At 55.4% G+C, this 18,733-nt stretch overlaps 1 protein-coding gene across 2 annotated transcripts in view; it reads right to left on the bottom strand.

Annotated features, from left to right (window-relative positions):
• The window catches only part of COL5A1 (collagen type V alpha 1 chain), a 211,821-nt gene that overhangs the window by 41,928 nt on the left and 151,160 nt on the right, over positions 1-18,733 (bottom strand). For both annotated transcript variants that reach the window (XM_073022087.1, XM_073022088.1), the window contains exons 32-41: positions 18,226-18,279; positions 10,697-10,741; positions 10,508-10,561; positions 9,271-9,315; positions 8,792-8,845; positions 7,285-7,338; positions 3,733-3,786; positions 2,752-2,859; positions 999-1,088; positions 848-901 (exon numbers count right to left, since the gene is read on the bottom strand). In XM_073022087.1, coding sequence (XP_072878188.1) covers positions 848-901; positions 999-1,088; positions 2,752-2,859; positions 3,733-3,786; positions 7,285-7,338; positions 8,792-8,845; positions 9,271-9,315; positions 10,508-10,561; positions 10,697-10,741; positions 18,226-18,279 — 612 coding nt within the window. The remainder of the gene's footprint in view (positions 1-847; positions 902-998; positions 1,089-2,751; positions 2,860-3,732; positions 3,787-7,284; positions 7,339-8,791; positions 8,846-9,270; positions 9,316-10,507; positions 10,562-10,696; positions 10,742-18,225; positions 18,280-18,733) is intronic.

Genomic DNA, 18,733 nt, shown 5'->3' with positions numbered 1-18,733 from the left:
AGTCTGTTTCAAAGGCTCTCAAACTGCGTGGACGTGACTTTGTAAAGTACCAGCTGATCCCTCCACTTACCTGCTCACTCTAGAGCCCACAGTAGCTCCCTATGGCCCTCTGCAAGCACAAATTACCCGGTCTAGCTTTCGGGGCTCTGTGTCCTCCTGTAACTCCAAGCTCCCAGGTGCTCCTCCCCTTGGTGTCTGACAGTGTGCCCTGTGGTGTGCTTGTCTTCAACAGGCTCCCTCTTCTAGGAGCCTGGCACTCCCTCCCCTCTAGGGCCCGCAGGGTACCCCCTCTCCTCCAGGACCCCCATGCCCACGGGTCACCCACTCCCCTCCAGGGCCCGCATGCCCACGGGGCGCCCATGCCCCTCTCTGCTGTGCTCCTCCATGGTGTGCATTTTCCAGGGAAGGCCTTGCCTGGGGGCTGGCATATGGATGGGTGGGTACCTGGCCTAATCGAGAGGGCCATCCTGCCCAGTGTGCCCCCACCGTGGGCAGCCTGGCTTTAGTGTGCATTTTCAGAGTCCCTGGAGACCCGCGTCTGCTTCTTCCCCTGCTGGCCCAGCCCAGACCCACGCTAGGTGTACAGGCTTTCTCCTTGCTCCTCCTGCCCTACAGGCTGCCCAGCGCTCTCCTTTCCTCGGTGTGCCCCTGGGACCCTTCATCATCCTGGCTGCGGGCTTGGGATGCACCATCCACATCTCCCCAAAGGCCATCTTCCCCCCTCCACGTCCTCCCCAGGATCCTCAGGGGTCTGGGGCAGCTGCATGCTCTGGGCTCTCAGGGACTGCCCCTTCTGACCTGGAGAGTAGGATTCGAGAAAGAGGATGGGACAAAGGCTTTGACTCACCGCAGGGCCTGGCGGGCCAGGGGGCCCTTCGTTGCCTTTCAGTCCAAGAGCTCCCTGCAAAGCCATGAAAGGGTTGGTCAAGGGCACGCGGGGAGAGGCCTCCAGGGCTGCCTCCTGTCCCATTTCATTCCCCGCCTGGCCTCGCACTCACCACTGGACCAGGAAGCCCTCGGTCCCCAGGGAAACCACGTAATCCTGGAGGGCCATCTTTCCCAGGGAGGCCTGCGGGGCCTGGGTCACCCTGAAAACAGAGTCAGAAATGAGTTTTCTTGGAGCCAGCGACGCAGACCTCTCACCCGCCCCAGAACGAGGCCGAGCGTTGGGGCCTTCTCATCAGACACCCCTGGACTTGGGTTGGATTGGGCTTCTCCTGGCCACTTTCCAGAGTCGTGACTGGACTCAGCAGTCCACACATGGGAGCACAGCCTGAGCCTCTGCCTGGAAGCCATGCCCATCTGGCAGGCTCTGCGTGCAAATCTGACTCTGCCCCTGCTCCATGGAGTTCCTGGGTCCTTCCTCCCAAGGCCCTTAAGGGCTACGATGGGCCTCGTGGCAGCTGAGGGCACATCTACCTTTTCCATAGATTTGGGGCTCCTTGTAAGACCATGCTCAAAGAAATCCATGGTCAAAACAGCGTTAAAAGCATTGTCCTAAATGGATTTATTGCTTAAGGGACTTCTTCACGCCTGAAACCACATTTTCTGAAAAAAAGTCACCACTTAGCCTGGACTCTCCCTGAGGTACAGTAAAGCTTTGATATCTTCCAAAATATTCTCTGGGGTCCAATGTGGAGCACAGTGCAGTTTTCAAACGAGCAGGTCAAATGCCCGTGGCTGCCTTTCGAAGCCTGGAGAGCTCTCTTTGTGTCTAGAATACACACACGTGTGCGTGTACACATGTGTTTTGATTCCTATATCTACATGCACACACGGGTGTGTGGTTTTTTTTCAGTATTTCTTCATCTGCTTCACTTTGTTATTTTTCAGGTTTACTCTTCTGTGGTCCTACAGGCTGGAGAGCTTGCCTTTGCAGCATCCCTTACTGAAGAGCTGAAAGGGAAGGGCTATTTTTGTGCTAACACAGCAAGTTATGGCCACTCACTCTGGGGCGCCCAGGGGAGGAGATATGAAAAGAGGGTAGTTGGAGCTGGCACCAAGAGGTGGGACAAAAACACGTTTGCTTTTCACTTTTATAATTTCTCAGGCTCTTGGGGTGAGGGCTGTTTTTTAAAAAAACAAACAAACAAACAAATAAACAAACAAATAAGAAAAAACAAAAAACCAGAGTTTCATTGGTGTTAACCAGGCTGGAGTGCAGTGGTACGATCTCGGCTCACTGCAACCTCCGCTTCCCGGGTTCAAGCGATTCTCCTGCCTCAGCCTCCCAAGTAGGCGGGATTACAGGTGCACGCCACCACACCCAGCTAATTTCTGTATTTTCAGTAGAGATGTTGGCCAGGTTGGTCTCAACTTCCTGACCTCAGGTGATTCACCTGCCTCAGCCTGCAAAAGTGCTGGGATTACAGGCGTGAGCCACCGCACCTGGCTGGGGTGAGGGGTTTTGAAAAGGGCCACTTTCTGCTAAATGTATTACGGACGCACGAAGTCCCAGAGCTTTTGATCCATTTCTGGGAGCAGGGCTGGCAGCTGGGGAGAGAGCAGACGGTGGAGGATGGTGATGACCCCTGCACTCCCCCTTCAAGCCCATCCCTGAGCAGGTCAGCACGACTCCTGGAGTGAATCAAGCAAAAGTGAGTAAATCGTGCGGTCTGGGGAGTGAACTGGCATGAGGAGCGTCTGTTTCAGGAATTACCCATTCATCAGAAAAGAGCAAGAAAAACACCAAGTCCCAGAATGATTCCTTAGGAAACGCCTGAGCTGACACAGAAGGTTCCAGAAACTCACCTTCGTCCCTTCTTTTCCAGCAAGGCCCGGAAGCCCCTGTTCACCAGGGGGTCCAGGGGGCCCAGGGTGGCCACGCTCACCCATTGGGCCCGTTTCTCCCGTGGGACCCTGTGGGGAAAATCAGTGTCAGCCACAAATGTTTTGAGTGACTTGCAAGGGAGCGAGCATTTCTTCCTAAACTTAAGAGCAGCCCTGGTCACGGAGGCAAAGGCCTACTGCAGGCCCACCAGACCTCCAAGTGCCTTTGCAAGCCTTCTCTTTCTGGCAACAATCCAGAGGGTGGGAGTTGGTGCGCTGCTCACTGCCTGGCCCCTGCTGGGCCCCGCGTGGTCCCCTTCCCCAACCTGGCGCTTTCAGGAGGCACAGCCAAGCCTGCCTTCCTGGGACATGCCCTGAGAGAGGCTGATTCAGCCACAGGACAGGCTGCGGATGGGAGAAAAGCCACACCAGGGGCACAGCCCACATGCCCTTCAGTTCTGTGGCTGCAGCGAGTCCACATCTTACCACTACATGAGGTGTGCGCTTTCTAGGACACAAGGTGACCCCTCCCCGTTTCACAGCTCTAAGCCATCCATCCCGGCTCTAAGCCGCTCCTGCCACTGATCTGCCACCGATCTGCGGTTAGAACGGCAGGCCCGTGGCACCCACAGGGCCCAGTGGCCGGAAGACTTAGCTGCCATGGACACCCACAGCAGCGATGAGCCCAGTTCCTGAGCTGGCCCAGGCCTGGCCCCAGCCACGCTGTGAGCCTCAGGCAGCCTTCCTTGCCCTGCGTGCTGGATTCACGTCGAGGGCAAACACATCTTTGCTCGTGTGTGGGGGCGAGCCTCACGCTGATCACCATTCAGGACCTAAGACAACCTCTCAGCAGCGCCTGCACCTCCGGAATCGTGGAGGGAGCAGACGCCCGGGCTGGGACCCTCTTCCCTGTGGGCAGGTGACACCGGGTGACCCATGGAATTCGGGAAGGCTGGAGCTTACCTGAGGGCCGACCACGCCTGGGGGGCCTGGAGGGCCAGTCTTGCCTTGGAAACCCTGTCAAGAGAGAGTCACTGCACTGAGGGTGCTGCAGTGGCCTGCGCCACCCCGCCCTGCGCTGTTCTCAGCAGGATGCTTGCCCCCACCTCCCTTCCCCCATAGTAGACGTTCCAGACTTTGTGTGAGAGGCCCATGTCTCTTGTTTCATTTTTTTTTTTCCCAGATGGAGAGTCTCGCTCTGTCACCCCGGCTGGAGGGCAGTGGCTCAATCTCCACTCACTGCAACCTCTGCCTCCCAGGTTCAAGTGATTCTCCTGCCTCACCCTCCTGGGTAGTTGGGATTACAGGCACACACCACCATACCCGCCTAATTTTTGTATTTTTAGTAGAGACAGGGTTTCACCATGTTGGTCAGGCTGGCCTCGAACTCCCAACCTCATGATCCGCCTGCCTCGGTCTCCCAAAGTGCTGGGATTACAGGGGTGAACCACTGTGCCTTTGCACTAATTTCACGAGGGTAACGAAGCCACACAAGCTCATCTCACTGGCTGCTCTTCTGCCTCTGCATCTTTAGGCCGATGCAATTCACCTTTATCATGTCACCAAGCGTTCCATTTCTGAGGCGGCTTGGTGCCCTTTCTGGACCGGGGGCTACCTCTGGCTGTTTCTCAGCAGTGGCTCTGTGGCGACTGCCCTGCTTTGGCATGAACGCCTCTGATGCACGACAGGTGACTCTGCCCGTGTGCTCCTCAGCATGTATTTAAAACAGGCTAGAGCGAGAGCCAGCTGCTTTCATAACGCAGCAGCTTGGATACGTTATTTTTAGCTTGATTCAGCGGGAATATCTCACGCCCGCTCTGCATGCTCAAGCGTAGGTAACGATCCTGGCTTGGCTGTGGGTGTCGCCACGCTTTCTGTACTCTCCCTCAAAGGAGAAAGATGACCTTAAGGCAACACAAGCTTCATTTCCGGGCACCTCTGCAGAGCACGACAGGTGCCAGCGAGAAGCCACCTGCAGGTGCCACATGACACTGGTGGAAACATGTACACCTTCCACCCGGAGGCCTCGAGGCAAACTCTAGACTCTGGAGGAGAAGGTGGCTGGCCCCAAGGCCAAGCTAGGGCTGGAGGGTGAACGGCCCCAGGCCTGGGCTCACTGCCTCACTGTCCAGCAGCCAGTGGCACAGTCTCACACCAAGCCACCGGACCATAAGAACCCACAGCAGATTCAGCTTCTTTTTTTTTTTTTTTTTTTTGAGACGGAGTTTCACTCTTGTTGCCCAGGCTGGAATGCAATGGCACGATCTTGGCTCACTGCAGTCTCCGCCTCCCGGGTTCAAGCGATTCTCCTGCCTCAGCCTCCTGAGTAGCTGGGATTACAGGTGCCTGCCGCCAGGCCTGGCTAATTTTTGTATTTTTAGTAGAGACGGGGTTTCACCGTGTTGGCCAGGCTGGTCTCAAACTCCCGACCTCAGGTGATCGGCCCACCTCGGCCTCCCAAAGTGCTGGGATTATAGGTGTGAGCCACTGTGCCCAGCCCAGATTCAGCTTCTTTGCAAACTCTAGAAGTGCTCTCTCCTTTAAGCCCAGCTCAGTTGTATACAGCTGGCTAGAACGATCGTTTCTAATGTATGTTACACTTACGGGGTCAGAAGGAAGGGGTGGTGGACAGGTGTCAACGGCATGCCCTGCTCAGTGGACCCGGGGAGAAGAGCCCAAGAGCCCGAGGGGAGACAGGGGCCTCGGTTAAGTTTTGCTAACGTCAATGTTAACACAAAACAAAAAAAGGCCTCCCCCAGGGGCCCTCAGCCACTCCTAGCTGTTGAGGACGGAATCTGAGCTCAGCACTTTGCTGAGAAATAAGTTTCTGACTCACATTTAGGAGAAATAATGACCATTTCTGTTCCATTTTTTTAAAAAAAGAAGGAAATCAACACTCCAGAGAAGCTCTTTCTGGTAGGCTTGTCTGGACTAGCCCATGGAGGACATGCTGTGCCCCAAGTGGGTCTCAGAGACATGGAGCGCCCGCCGGCATCACTCCAGCGCCCCGTGTCTAGGGAGGCGCCCGCGGTGGCAGAAGGCAGCTGGAAGTACATGTGCAACTTTCTGAGCAGAGACGAGCAGCTTAATTCTTTTACCAGCCTCCGTCCAGTATAAGTCAGAGGGAGAAAAGCACATAATAGGTAAAACCTTCTATCTTGTCTCCTTGAAAAGGCATTAGAGAAAAATATGCGAAGCTCAGAAGAAATGTTTTAATTTTTTCTATAAACAAAAGAGCAAAGCTATCTCCATTTATCAGGCAGCATGCGCCATGTAGAACACCAGTGAAGGTATAATTAAAAGAGGTTTCATCACAACGAACCAAAGAGAGACAAACGGGATTTTTTCAAAGCAGGCACGGAGAATATATTTAACAGGGCACTCCCAGACCCATTCCACGAGGACACCTGCTTTGGCTGGTCCTGTAGAGACCCTGACCCCTGGAAACCTGGCTGCAGAGACCCTTGCAGTGACCCTGGCATGCCCCCCAGTCTCCTTGGTGGGAAACGTTGCATTTGTGTAATTCATCCTTTAAGCTGGACAGAGCGGGTGGGCACTCAGAGAAGGAACACAGCGTGGCGATGAGGAAGTCGCCCGACACTGCACGTCCCCAGATAGTCAAAGCCTGGAGTCCCAAGCTTGCAGGTGTGGGCCAGGTCACCGGCGTGCCTGCACCCTTTCCTGAAACACACCTTTAGGGAGCTGGGTCAAATTCCAAAGGGCTGATGGGGCCAGGAAAATGATCCCATTTCTGATGAGGGCTTTTTCTCCCAACTGAAAACGTTGGGGTCCTTTCTGGTCTAGATGAAGTAGCCCGCGATATGCATTTCTAAAGTGAAGGGCAAGGTCAACGGGGAGTCTTTGGCTGCAAAGACCATGTGCCCAGCGGCATGACCAGTTAGAGGCCACTTCCACCTGACTGGCGCGTGTCTTCTTTACTGTAAAGGGGGCATCGCAGGCATCCTCCAGACCCCCTGGATTGGAGCTGAAAGAGCCTGGGTAAACGTGGGTGGGGATGGTACGTGGCCCGCAGCCGCCCTCTTGAAGTGCTGCAGCATCGAATGACTGAATGACACTGAGTAACATGTAGACCCTTTCCCAGCACTTTCCCAATTAAAAGACGTATCCCTCAAGCTGGGTGGCACTCAGCATTATTCCAAAGGGAAAATAAGGCTGGATGCACGAGGCTTCAGTCTGCCCAGGATAATCTGTGTATATCTTTAAATGTGGCCTCTTACCAAAGTTTCCAAAACCAGCCCACAGCCAGCACCTGCCTTCCGCCCACAGATGCCACAAGGCGCTACCAGCCAGCAGGACTGCTCTGCCCCGGCCCTGCCTCACAGCCTGGCTCTGAGTCAGCGGAAGCCGGCCCGGCCCTTGGGAGCCTTTCTGGGGCCAACCTGTCTCTCCCAGGCCGGGAGGGTCCTAGATGGCACTGGGCAGCGAGGGCTGTGCCCACATGCAGGGTGTTCAGAGAGCCAGCCAGCCATGTCCCCCAGCACCCAGGATACTCACAGTCTCGCCTCTCTGTCCAGGGTGCCCCGGGAGTCCATCCTTGCCTGGAGGGCCCTGAAGAAAAAAACCAAAGGAAAGGAGGTTCACTCGTGTCTGAGAAGCACCCAACTTTGAGATTTAATGCCACGTCGAGTGACCGTTATTTCCATGGCTCCTGTCCCTGCACATCCTCTGAGAAGGACAATCATCCAGCAGGCAGGGGGACAGTGACAACAAATCTAAGGCTGCCCTTGGTGCCTGCCCGTCATCCTACAAAATCCTCACAACTGCCCCAAGGGACGTGCTGTTGTCGCCCTCATCTCCCAAGGGAGAAACCAAGGCAGAAGAGGCCACTTGGCATCCTGAGGTCCAGCAGCAGGTGGCACAGGCGGCGCCAGGACCTGAGTCTGTCGGTTGCAAAGTCCAACCCCCTCCCCACCAGCCCCGCCAGGCCTGCTGGATCATAATCCCACTGCTAGATGGATGTTGATACTGGAGGAGATACATTGCATCTGTCGTAAGGCCAAGTGTGTCCCCCAAAAGGGCATGTCCCCCCCAGAACCTGTGCCTGTGACCTCACTTGGAAATGGGGTCTTTGCCAGTGTAACTGAATTAGGATGAAGCCAACCTAGATGGGTGTGGGCCCAGCCCAGTGACTGGTGTCCTTATAAAACAAAAGAGATGTCCAGGCGTGGTGGCTCACGCCTGTAACCCCAGCAATCTGGGAGGCCGAGGCGGGTGGATCACCTGAGGTCAGGAGTTCGAGACCATCCTGGCCAACACGGTGAAACCCCGTCTCTACTAAAAATACAATAATTAGCTGGGTGTGGCAGCGCACACCTGTAATCCCAGCTACTCTGGAGGCTGAGGCAGGAGAATGGCTTGATCCCAGGAGGCGGAGGTTGCAGCGGGCCGAGATCGTGCCACTGCACTCCAGCCTGGGCGACAGAGCGAGACTCTGTCTCAAAAAACAAAAAAAAAAAGAAAGAGATTAGAAGACAGAAAGACACAGAAGGAAGTCCACTTGAAGATGGAGGCAGCGGCCAGGGTGAGCGTGCACAGGCCACTGGGTGCCAAGGACTGGCAGCAGCTACCAGCGCCCCGGGAGAAGCTTCCAGAAGGTGCCGGCTCTGACTGACCACACTTAGCTCTCTAACTTCTGGCCTCCAGGGCTGTGAGAGAAGAGCCACACCCAGTTCTAAGCCACACCCAGTTCCTGGTCATTCGTGATGGCGGCCCCAGGGCACTAACACAGAATTGGGTGAGAAAATCACTTCAGTCTAAAGGAGAGAGGACCCCAGCGCGCAGCTCTCTCCAGCGCCGGCGGCCCGGCAATGGGACACAGTCACAGACTGCCCTGCAGTAGCCTTGGGCAGGGGTCTCCCCCTCATCTGAGCAGCTAGAATTTCACCTCGGGCCTCCCTCCACCCACCGGCCACTGTGAGGAGCTCCGAGCAGACCTCGGAGACAAGCAGGTGGTGTCGGAAGGGACAGGCAGTGCTGGCCCAGCAAGGAAGCCATTACTTACAGGGGGGCCCTTTGGTCCAGGAAATCCCGTGGGTCCTTGGGGTCCGTTGGGTCCCTGGGAACAGAGAAAGGCCAGTTTGAGGCTAAGAGGTCTCTTCTGAGCAGCTCCCGCGGCTGACGTGTCTGTGCCAGTGGCTCTCGGAATGCAGGTGTCATTTCTCGCCCCCCCCATGGCCTTTCCTCCATTATTCCAGCCCCTCCCTCACCCTGCCCCACCCTTGGGGGCAGGATGGAGCCTGGGACCCATTTCCTGTCATCTCCGCCATTCCCAAACCCCAAGACCAGGGCTGGGGTCGAGGTCCCTGACGTACGGAAGAGTTCACTCCCTGGGCGTGACCTACCCTTGGGATCTTAGGAAAACCCTACCCTTCAGCAGGGTCTGAGGCTTCCCTGGCCCCAGCCCACCCCAGGACAAAGTGCAGGGGGCATTCGAGGCAGTCTCTGTCCTTGGAGACACCCCCAAAGGCTCCAGCTGCTTACCCGTTCACCAGGAGGGCCAGCTGGGCCGTCACCTCCGGAGTTGCCCTTGAGAAGGAAGGAGAGAGGGGGAAAAGCTTATGATTGTTATTATTTGGATAAAAAGACTCTGGCCCATAAGGTCATCAAAACGTCTGAGTCAAATAGTGCACCTGCGTGCACCCCTCAAGGTGGCCCTGACCCTCAATAAGGGGCAGAAGGCATTGGCGCTGATCTGTGGCTACTAAAGCCTGCCCGTCCCCCACCTCTGCACGCGGCTGACCACCCAGCCCGTCCCCGCCTCTGCACGCGGCTGACCGCCCGGCCCGTCCCCCGCCTCTGCACGCCGCTGACCGCCCGGCCCGTCCCCCGCCTCTGCACGCGGCTGACCGCCCGGCCCGTCCCCTGCCTCTGCACGCCACTGACCGCCCAGTGTCTACAGGGCTGGACATTTCCAGAGCACTCTCCTGAGTGGGACAAAGGCTGTGGCCCAGCCTCGAGCGCCTCGAAAAGTCATGCAAATGCAGAACGCAGGGACCCGTTCTAGGGCCACCCCCACATGACAGCTGCCGCTCTGAGTTCTCATACGTGAGCCTCACGTCAGCTCACCGGGCATGAGAAGTGCCCCAGAGCTTGTCCCAGAGGAGTTCAGGGTAGCCTGTGGGTACATTCCCGTCAGCTGAGGGACAGGCCAGCTCGGCCCCTCAGCCACTGGAAGACTTCTCCCAGCAGGAACCCGCTCTGGAGTGGCATCCTGGACAGGTAGGAGCAGCCCGCCTGTTGGGTCTGTGTCCAGATTCTCCACCCAAGGAGTGGCTTCAATGTCCCTCAGTGGGAAGAACGTGCACGAGGCTGGCCTGGGCCTTCCCCTGCCAGAAAGTTCTGGTAGAGGCCTCTGCAGCTCTCAAACCCCTTTCAAGAGAGGAAAGAGGGCCTCCTGACCAGGGCGGGTGAGTCTGTGGTGGACCTGACCCCTGCTGCTGTCTCTGGGGTCCCAGGTGTTGGGGCGAGGCCCTGCCCCTGCTCTGCTGGGGCCACATCTCATGACCATCGTTCTCAATCACTTAATTAAATCTCATCTAAGGCATCCAGAGGCTGCTGGAGGGGACAAGCTTCTTCTTAAATACACCTAAGAAAAGGTACTGTTTTTTTTTTTTTTTTTTCAATAAAAATGGTCACAGACACCCTCAGATGCTCCGTATCTCTGTAGCTTTGCAACTTGGGTTCACGCTACCCACCACCCAGGAGGCCAAAAACGTACCTTGGGGCCAGGCTTCCCAGTGATGCCCCGGGGACCTCTTTCACCCCTTGGACCCTGGACAGATGGGAGAGAAGGAAAGTCAGCTCAAGTCCCGACTCACAGACACCGCCTTCCCCCAGCCCCCAGCACGTGCTCCCTCAACCATACTCCTGTGTCCCAGACATGCCCACAAGCTGAAAGGGCGGTTACCGTTGGGCCTCGCTGCCCCCGCGGTCCCGGCTTTCCAGGGGTCCCCTAGAATCAGAGAAGGGGCTGGTCAGTCATTCTCTAAATGCCCGGCCCTGCTTAGGTGGCAGCTCTCTCCCGGGTTATTGAGAGACTCTGAATTCAGAGCAGGCTAGGAGGAACGCGGGCCTCCCTGCCACCCACCTTTTCCGTGTTTTAATAGGATATTTATCAGAGCGAGAAGCTCACCGCACACCCGACACACAGAGCTTTGCTCTTCTGCACAAGTCCTGCTGAAATCCAATTTTCCTCCTGCAGTCTGATGGATGTTTATACTATTATCTGGTTTCTCTCCTCAGAGCACCGCCACATCCTTCCTCCTCCTTCCTCCCTCCTTCCCCTCCTCCTCATCTCTCTCTCTCTCTCTGTCCTCAGCAAGGAGGGAAATCATTATTGCAAGAAAAGAGAAGAAAGTCAACCCCTTTCATACATAATTTACTTTTGCTACAGTTAAGAATATTAGCCATTAAATTTTCAACAGGCTCTGCAGACGTGCAAACTTCCAATTTAATATATAAATCATATATCCAAGAGTCATCGGCTTCTCCTCTAATAGAATTTATACTCTTTTTTCTGTTGCTGTTTTGCATTTTCCAAACCACAGAAAACAAATGTAGTGCAAAGATATCAGAGCTGGAAGATGCATAATCTACAGTGAATGGAAGCCAGGGGCTGAACGCGCACCGGCCCCTACATTCCCACCGGGTCCCAGCCCAGCTTCCTGAACTTGACTGGTTTCTTTTTTTTTGGAGACAGAGTCTCACCCTGCCGCCAGGCTGGAATGAATGCAGTGGCGTCATCTTGGCTGACTGTAACCTCTGCCTCCCAGGTTCAAGCACTTCTCCTGCCTCAGCCTCCCGAGTAGCCAGGACTACAGGCACACGCCACCATGCCTGGCTAATTTTAGTAGAGACGGGGTTTCACCATGTTGGCCAGGATGGTCTCGATCTCTTGACCTCGTGATTCACCTGCCTCAGCCTCCCAAAGTGCTGGGATTACAGGTCTGAGCCACTGCGCCCGGCTGATCTTGACTGGTTTCTGATGCTCCGCCCAAGGTGGCTCTGGCTGGAGGCCACTGAGAAGTTTCCTCTCATCATCTTTCATTCATTTGCTGCCAGAGTCAAAACTGCTTCCTAGAGGCTCCCATTTTGAAATGCATTTAATAAAACCATTTATGATGATGAGTTAATTATGTAGCTTTTTAACAATGCGCTCCCGTTCCAGTTCTTCAATTACTATGGTGATATCCTTTGGCTTCAAATAAATATTTGCATATGAAAATTAACGAAACATCTGCTCTCTTCCAGTGACAGGCATTCTACAGGCAAGGACGCCCACGGCCAACCTGGTTACTCCCGGCATTTAGGTGCGAATGAGCTCCGGTTGCCAGGTTTACACATTCCCATCCTCCCCCCGAATGAAAACCCTCTACCCTGAAACAGTCCCACGATGACCTGGACCACAGGTTTCATCCTGCAACACAAATGACTGCAACCCAAGGCACAGGCGCGAGGGCCCTGGCAGGGAGCACGATACCGGCTCGGCCAAAGCACCATCTGGGACACCCGGCAGGCGTCTTGCTCATCTGTTTTCTTTATAAACTAATTCAAGCCAAAGAATTTCGAGTCCCTGTGACTGGAGCTGTGGAACAGAATGTCCCCCCTCGTCCCTTTAACCTTCCTTCTCCCTGGCAAATTGCTTGTGGGCACCTGTCTTCTTGCCCTGAGGAAGGAGAGGACAGTCCCACTAATGGCCGTGCTGAGAAGCCAAGCACAGCTAGGAGAGGCCTTCCACTGGCGGGCAGGTGCATCTGAAGAGTGGGTCTTCCCCCTTCCTGGGAAGGGGCTCCTGGGATCACTCCTTGGCCCGAGGACCAAGGGGCAAAGCAGCACTTTGCTCACACCCACTCCTCTTCCTTTGGCTTCAGCTGGCTTGACATAGCAGCTTATGTTCCTGCCATTTCCATGTCTGGCCCATGGTCAAGGTGTCAAGGTCCACAGACCAACACTACTTCTGCAGAAGGTAGGACCAGGCAGACAGAGGGCAGGCAGCCCTCATATGGAAGGCAGACATACACACACACACATACACTTGCATAAACACACACGCATGCACATACAGGCACATACGCACACACATATGCACATACACACACATGCATGCACGCATGCAGACACTCAGGCCTGGCATCCTAGCACCTAGAAGTATCCGTCTGGCCAGAATATCCAAGATCTTTTAAAAGACCTCTCTGGGCCAGGCACGGTGACTCACGCCTGTAATCCCAGCACTTCGGGAGGCTGGGGCAGGCGGATCACTTGAGGTCAGGAGTTCGAAACTGGCCCAGTCAACATGGCGAAACCTTGTCTCTGCTGAAAATATAAAAATTAGCCAGGTATGGTGGCGCACACCTGTCATCTCAGCTATTTAGGAGGCTGAGGCAGGAGAATCGCTTGACCCTGGGAGGTGGAGGTTGCAGTGAGCCGAGATCGCACTATTGCACTCCAGCCTGGGTGACAGAGCGAGACTCCGTCTCAAAAAAATAAAACAAATAAACAAAAGACCTCTCTGGATGAGCACAGACATCCCACTGGCTTTCCCTTCACATCCTTGGAATGGTCCCCTTCCCATTCCTGCCCCACACTGGGACCAGAGTTGTTTCAAACAGCCTTCAGTGCCACTCCCCCTGGCTACAACTTTCAGTGCCACTCCCCCTGGCTACGACCTTCGGTGCCACTCCCCCTGGCTATGACCTTCGGTGCCACTCCCCCTGGCTACGACCTTCGGTGACACTCCCCCTGGCTACGACCTTCAGTGCCACTCCCCCTGGCTACAACCTTCCATGCCAATCCCCCTGGCTACGACCTTCGATATCATTCTCACTGTATGGCTACAACCTTCAGTAGGTCCCAGTGCCTTGAGATAAAGAGTTTTCCCCCCAAGCAGCTGGCCGCCCCAGCAGGCTCTGCAGCCCACAGCCCACTCCCACGTCTCCCTTGCTGGGCTCGGCCCTGTGCCAGCCCCTGCCTCCTCACCTCCTGACCCCACAGCTCTGCCTGCTTTCCATATATCACCTATCCACTTCTGTCCCTCCTGCAGGGTTCAGCAAAAATGTCACCGCTCCAGGAGGCCTCCCTGGACCATCTGGGTCAGACTCTGGTGCCTATGACCTTTCCCTGATTCACCCTTGTCCTTCATCGTCACAGCCACCACCCCTGAGTGCTGCTCACTAGGTGGTGTTCCTCTCTGGAAGCCAGAGGAATGTCTGGTTTGACCACCAGAGTCCTCAGAGCCTAGCAGAGCACCCAGCACATAGAAAGGACTTGTGATGCATGTGTTGTTTAAGTGAATGGACTGCCCCAAAGACTACCAAGTCCAAAGCCCAAGGCAAAAGAAAGGCGGCCAAGGGTGAAACCCAGGAGGCAGCGTCTGTTCACCAAGGTGCAGAAGACAAGCCAGCGCCCAGAGGCTTCTGGGAAACCTGAGTGAGGCTTCCGCAGTCAACAAAAAAGGAAGGGTCCCTTTGCAAGGACAGCCCAGCCCCCAGCTTCCTGTTGGGCTTTCCTGTTCGGGAAGCCCAACCTACTAGACCAGAGGGCACCCACACTCTCCGTCATTCCCCAAACTTGGAGCAAAGCATCAACCCTGTCCAGAAAGCCAGGCAGTGCTGGGGCGTCATTCTGCAGTGATGATGCCACCGAAGGCTCATGGGGGTAAAAACTATGCTCAGCGTCCTGAATGGGAGGCTCTGAAGGCTGTGATGGCAAAGATGAAGGAGGCCAGGGCTCCAACTCACACGCATGAACCACCACCACCACGGCTCAAGGGGAAGCAAACATCCTCGCCCTTTTGGCCTGAGGTCTGTGTTGTGGGTTGCGCCACCAGCCAGATGCAGTGGTGAACAAAATGTCCCTGGGCAGGGCCAGACACCCAGAGGCTACAGAAAGGTTGTGAGTGGCTCCCATGTGTGACTGGGGTGTATGGTGCCTGGCAGGTCTGGGCTTGAGTCAGGTTTGTGTTATGTCTGGTGACCCACAGTGCTGATGCCCAGGACATCTGGAGCATCCATCTCAGCTCCTTGGCTCGGCAATGGGGAGGCTGAGACGCATGAGGGGCAGAGACCCAGTCAGGGGCATGGGCGTGAGCAAGGGCTCCAGGTGCTCCAAGAGGTCCCTGGTCCCACATGGTCCTCCATGGAAAGAGCTTGTGCTCACAACCCATGACCAGCTGCAGAAGGTCATTTCTTCCCCCAGACACTCTCACTACAGTGCAGGGTGAAAGGCCCCCCAGCACAGGAGCAGTGTACCAGGGTACCCCACATTCCCCATGCTTCTCAGAGTGGTACCTAAAAGTATTTCAGAAGACAATATATCCCCAAAGGCACTAGCCAGGCCTCCAGAGGAAGAATGACAGCTAGATAGTGACAAATGGAGAGGTGGATGGGTTGGATAGATACAGACAGAGATAGACAGATAATAGAAGATGGATGGATGGATGGATAAATGGGTGGGTAGATGGATGGATGGGTGGGTGGATGGATGGATGGATGATGGATGGATGGATGGATGGACGGATGGATGGATGGACGGACGGATAGATGGGTGGGTGGATGGATGATAGATGGATGGATGGACAGATGGGTGGGTGGGTGGATGGATGGATGGATGGATGATGGATGGATGGATGGATGGACGGATAGATGGATGGATGGATGGACGGATAGATGGGTGGGTGGGTGGGTGGGTGCGTGGATGGGTGGATGGATGATGGATGGATGGATGGACAGATGGGTGGGTGGGTGGATGGATGGATGGATGATGGATGGATGGATGGACGGATGGATGGATGGACGGATAGATGGGTGAGTGGATGGGTGGATGGATGGGTGGGTGGATGGGTGGGTGGGTAGATGGGTGGTGGATGGATGGACAGATGGACGGATAGATGGGTGGATGGATGATGGATGGACAGATGGATGGATGGATGGGTGGATGGATGGATGGATGATGGATGGATGGATGGATGGATGGATGGATGGATAGATGGGTGGGTGGATGGGTGGGTGGATGGGTGGATGGACAGATGGATGGATGGATGGGTGGATGGGTGGGAGGGTGGACGGGTGGATGGATGATGGATGGACAGATAGATGGGTGGGTGGATGGGTGGGTGGATGGGTGGGTGGGTGGGTGGAGGATGGATGGACAGAAGGATGGATGGACAGATAGATGGGTGGGTGGATGGGTGGCTGAGTGGGTAGACGGGTGGATGGATGATGGATGGACAGATGGATGGATGGACGGATAGATGGGTGGGTGGCGGATGGATGATGGATGGATGGATGGATGGATGATGGATAGATGGACAGATGGACGGGTGGGTGGGTGGATGGGTGGACGGGTGGACGGGTGGATGATGGATGGATGGACAGATGAATGGATGGACAGACAGATGGGTGGGTGGGTGGGTGGATGGATGATAGATGGATGGACAGATGGGTGGGTGGGTGGATGGATGGATGGATGATGGATGGATGGATGGATGGATGGATGGATGGACGGATGGATGGATGGATGGACGAATGGATGGAAGGACGGATAGATGGGTAGGTGGATGGGTGGATGGATGATGGATGGATGGACAGATGGATGGATGGATGGGTGGATGGGTGGGTGCATGGGTGGGTGGATGGATGGACAGATGGATGGATGGATGAGTGGATGGGTGGATGGATGGGTGGGTGGGAGGGTGGGCGGGAGGGTGGACGGGTGGATGGATGATGGACGGATAGATGGGTGGGTGGGTGGATGGATGGTTGACGGATGGACAGAAGGATGGATGGACGGATAGATGGGTGGGTGGATGGGTGGTTGGGTGGGTAGACGGGTGGATGGATGATGGATGGACAGATGGATGGATGGACGGATAGATGGGTGGGTGGCGGATGGATGATGGATGGATGGATGGATGGACGGATGGATGATGGATGGATGGACAGATGGATGGATGGATGGATGGATGGATGGATGGGTGGACGGGTGGATGATGGATGGATGGACAGATGGATGGATGGACAGGTAGATGGGTGGGTGGATGGGTCGCTGGGTGGGTAGACGGGTGGATGGATGATGGATGGACAGATGGATGGATGGACGGATAGATGGGGGGGTGGCGGATGGATGATGGATGGATGGATGGATGGATGATGGATGGATGGACAGATGGATGGGTGGGTGGGTGGATGGGTGGACGGGTGGATGATGGATGGATGGACAGATGGATGGATGGACAGATAGATGGGTGGGTGGGTGGATGATGGGTGGATGGACAGATAGATGGATGGACGGATAGATGGGTGGGTGGATGGGTGGGTGGGTGGATGGATAGATGGGTGGATGGATGTACGGGTAGAAGGACAGAGACAGAGAAGGGTGGAGATGGAAATAATAGTCTCCTCGGGTCTGTGCTGTCAACTTACACTCAGAACAGTCTTCCTTTTCCTATTTTGTGAATCTGACAGAACACATCTGTTTGCTCACAAGGTTTTGGCCAGGAGGGACGGGCCCAAGAGGGAGCTGCAACCCTGTAGCTCTGTCTGCCCTGGGAGAGCAGGATGGGGCATACGAGGATGGGCTGGGCGGGGCCACGGGATTGCGGCTGGGGCTACGAGGCAGGTGTTAGCTCTGCCATCTTTTGGGGAGTGGGTCCCCTGGGCCTGCTCTGCAGACGCTGTCCTGCATGTACACCACAGACTGGCCTCTGTCCCCCCCATAAGCCCCATGGACAAGACCAGCTTAGAGTCCAAGGCCTGAGGACCATCTCTCTCCTGTTTTCCCAAGTGGCGATGCTCAGGCACTGTAACTTCACTAACAAGCATCCAGGGCAGCTCCTTCGGGGAGGCCTGGGCCAGCGGGGGCTCCAGAAGGTGTGGGGAGAACACAGCTCCCTCAGCCCGGCCCTCCATTCCTTCGTTGAGGGTGAGAACAAAAGAGACTCGAACCACACTGCAACCTGGTGGGTGTTTATAACAATGGCAGCTTGCTAACCCTGTTCAAGTTAATGTTAATTTAAATGACTTTAAATTTGGACGACGGTAGGTAGCAGGACATTTTTAAAAGGGAAAAACAATCTCCTTTTTCCCTTCCTTTTAAAATTAGCTTGGAGGAAAAGTCCACTTGGGTAGAGGAGAAGAATCTGATTTTCAGAATGACCTGAAAGAGCCTTCCGGATTGCGGTGCTAATCGGAAAGCTCCATTTTCTCAACATACTTCCCTCCTGCCTCTGCCCCGTCCTATCACATACCTGCCCAGCCCAATGTCTGGAGAGTGTCACCAGGGCTTGGTGCTAAAGGTCAAGAGCTTAAGGCCAGCCATTCAGGAGAGCAGTTTCAGAAGCAAAGGGGGTGAGAAATAAACAGGCCATCAGCTGGAGAACCAACCCGCTATGCACCGAGGCAGCCGAACAAGCTGCCTGCCCAGGGGCCAGGCTGTCCTTACCCTGCCGCCCTTCTCTCCATTGGCGCCAGGAAATCCAGGGAATCCAATAGAGCCCTGAAAGAGAGTTTAAGGAGGAGGCATAAGAGCTGGGCCAGGAATGAGTCACGCTGCACGGGCAGCCTGGGGGACCGCCTGCATGCCAGTGCACAGCCTCTGCCCCAGACTCCACCTGCCCACTCACCTAACCACCCACCTACCTGTCTACCTACCTGCCCACCTATCCACCCACTCATCCATCCACCTGTCTACCCGCCCACCCACTCATCTGCCTGTCTACCCACCTACCCATTCATCTATCTGCCTGTCTACCCACCCACCCATTCATCTATCTGCCTGTCTATCCACCCACCCACTCATCCATCTGCCTGTCTACCTATCCACTCAGGCCTCCATTCATCCACCTGTCTACCCACCCACCCACCCATTCATCTATCTACCTGTCTATCCACCCACCCACTCATCCATCTGCCTGTCTACCTATCCACCCAGGCCTCCATTCATCCACCTG

This window comes from Chlorocebus sabaeus, chromosome 12 (genome assembly GCF_047675955.1).
Source record: "Chlorocebus sabaeus isolate Y175 chromosome 12, mChlSab1.0.hap1, whole genome shotgun sequence".
NCBI lineage: Eukaryota > Metazoa > Chordata > Mammalia > Primates > Cercopithecidae > Chlorocebus > Chlorocebus sabaeus.
The sequence above is the reverse complement of the archived record's forward strand: the minus strand, read 5'-3'. Positions and strand labels throughout refer to the sequence as shown.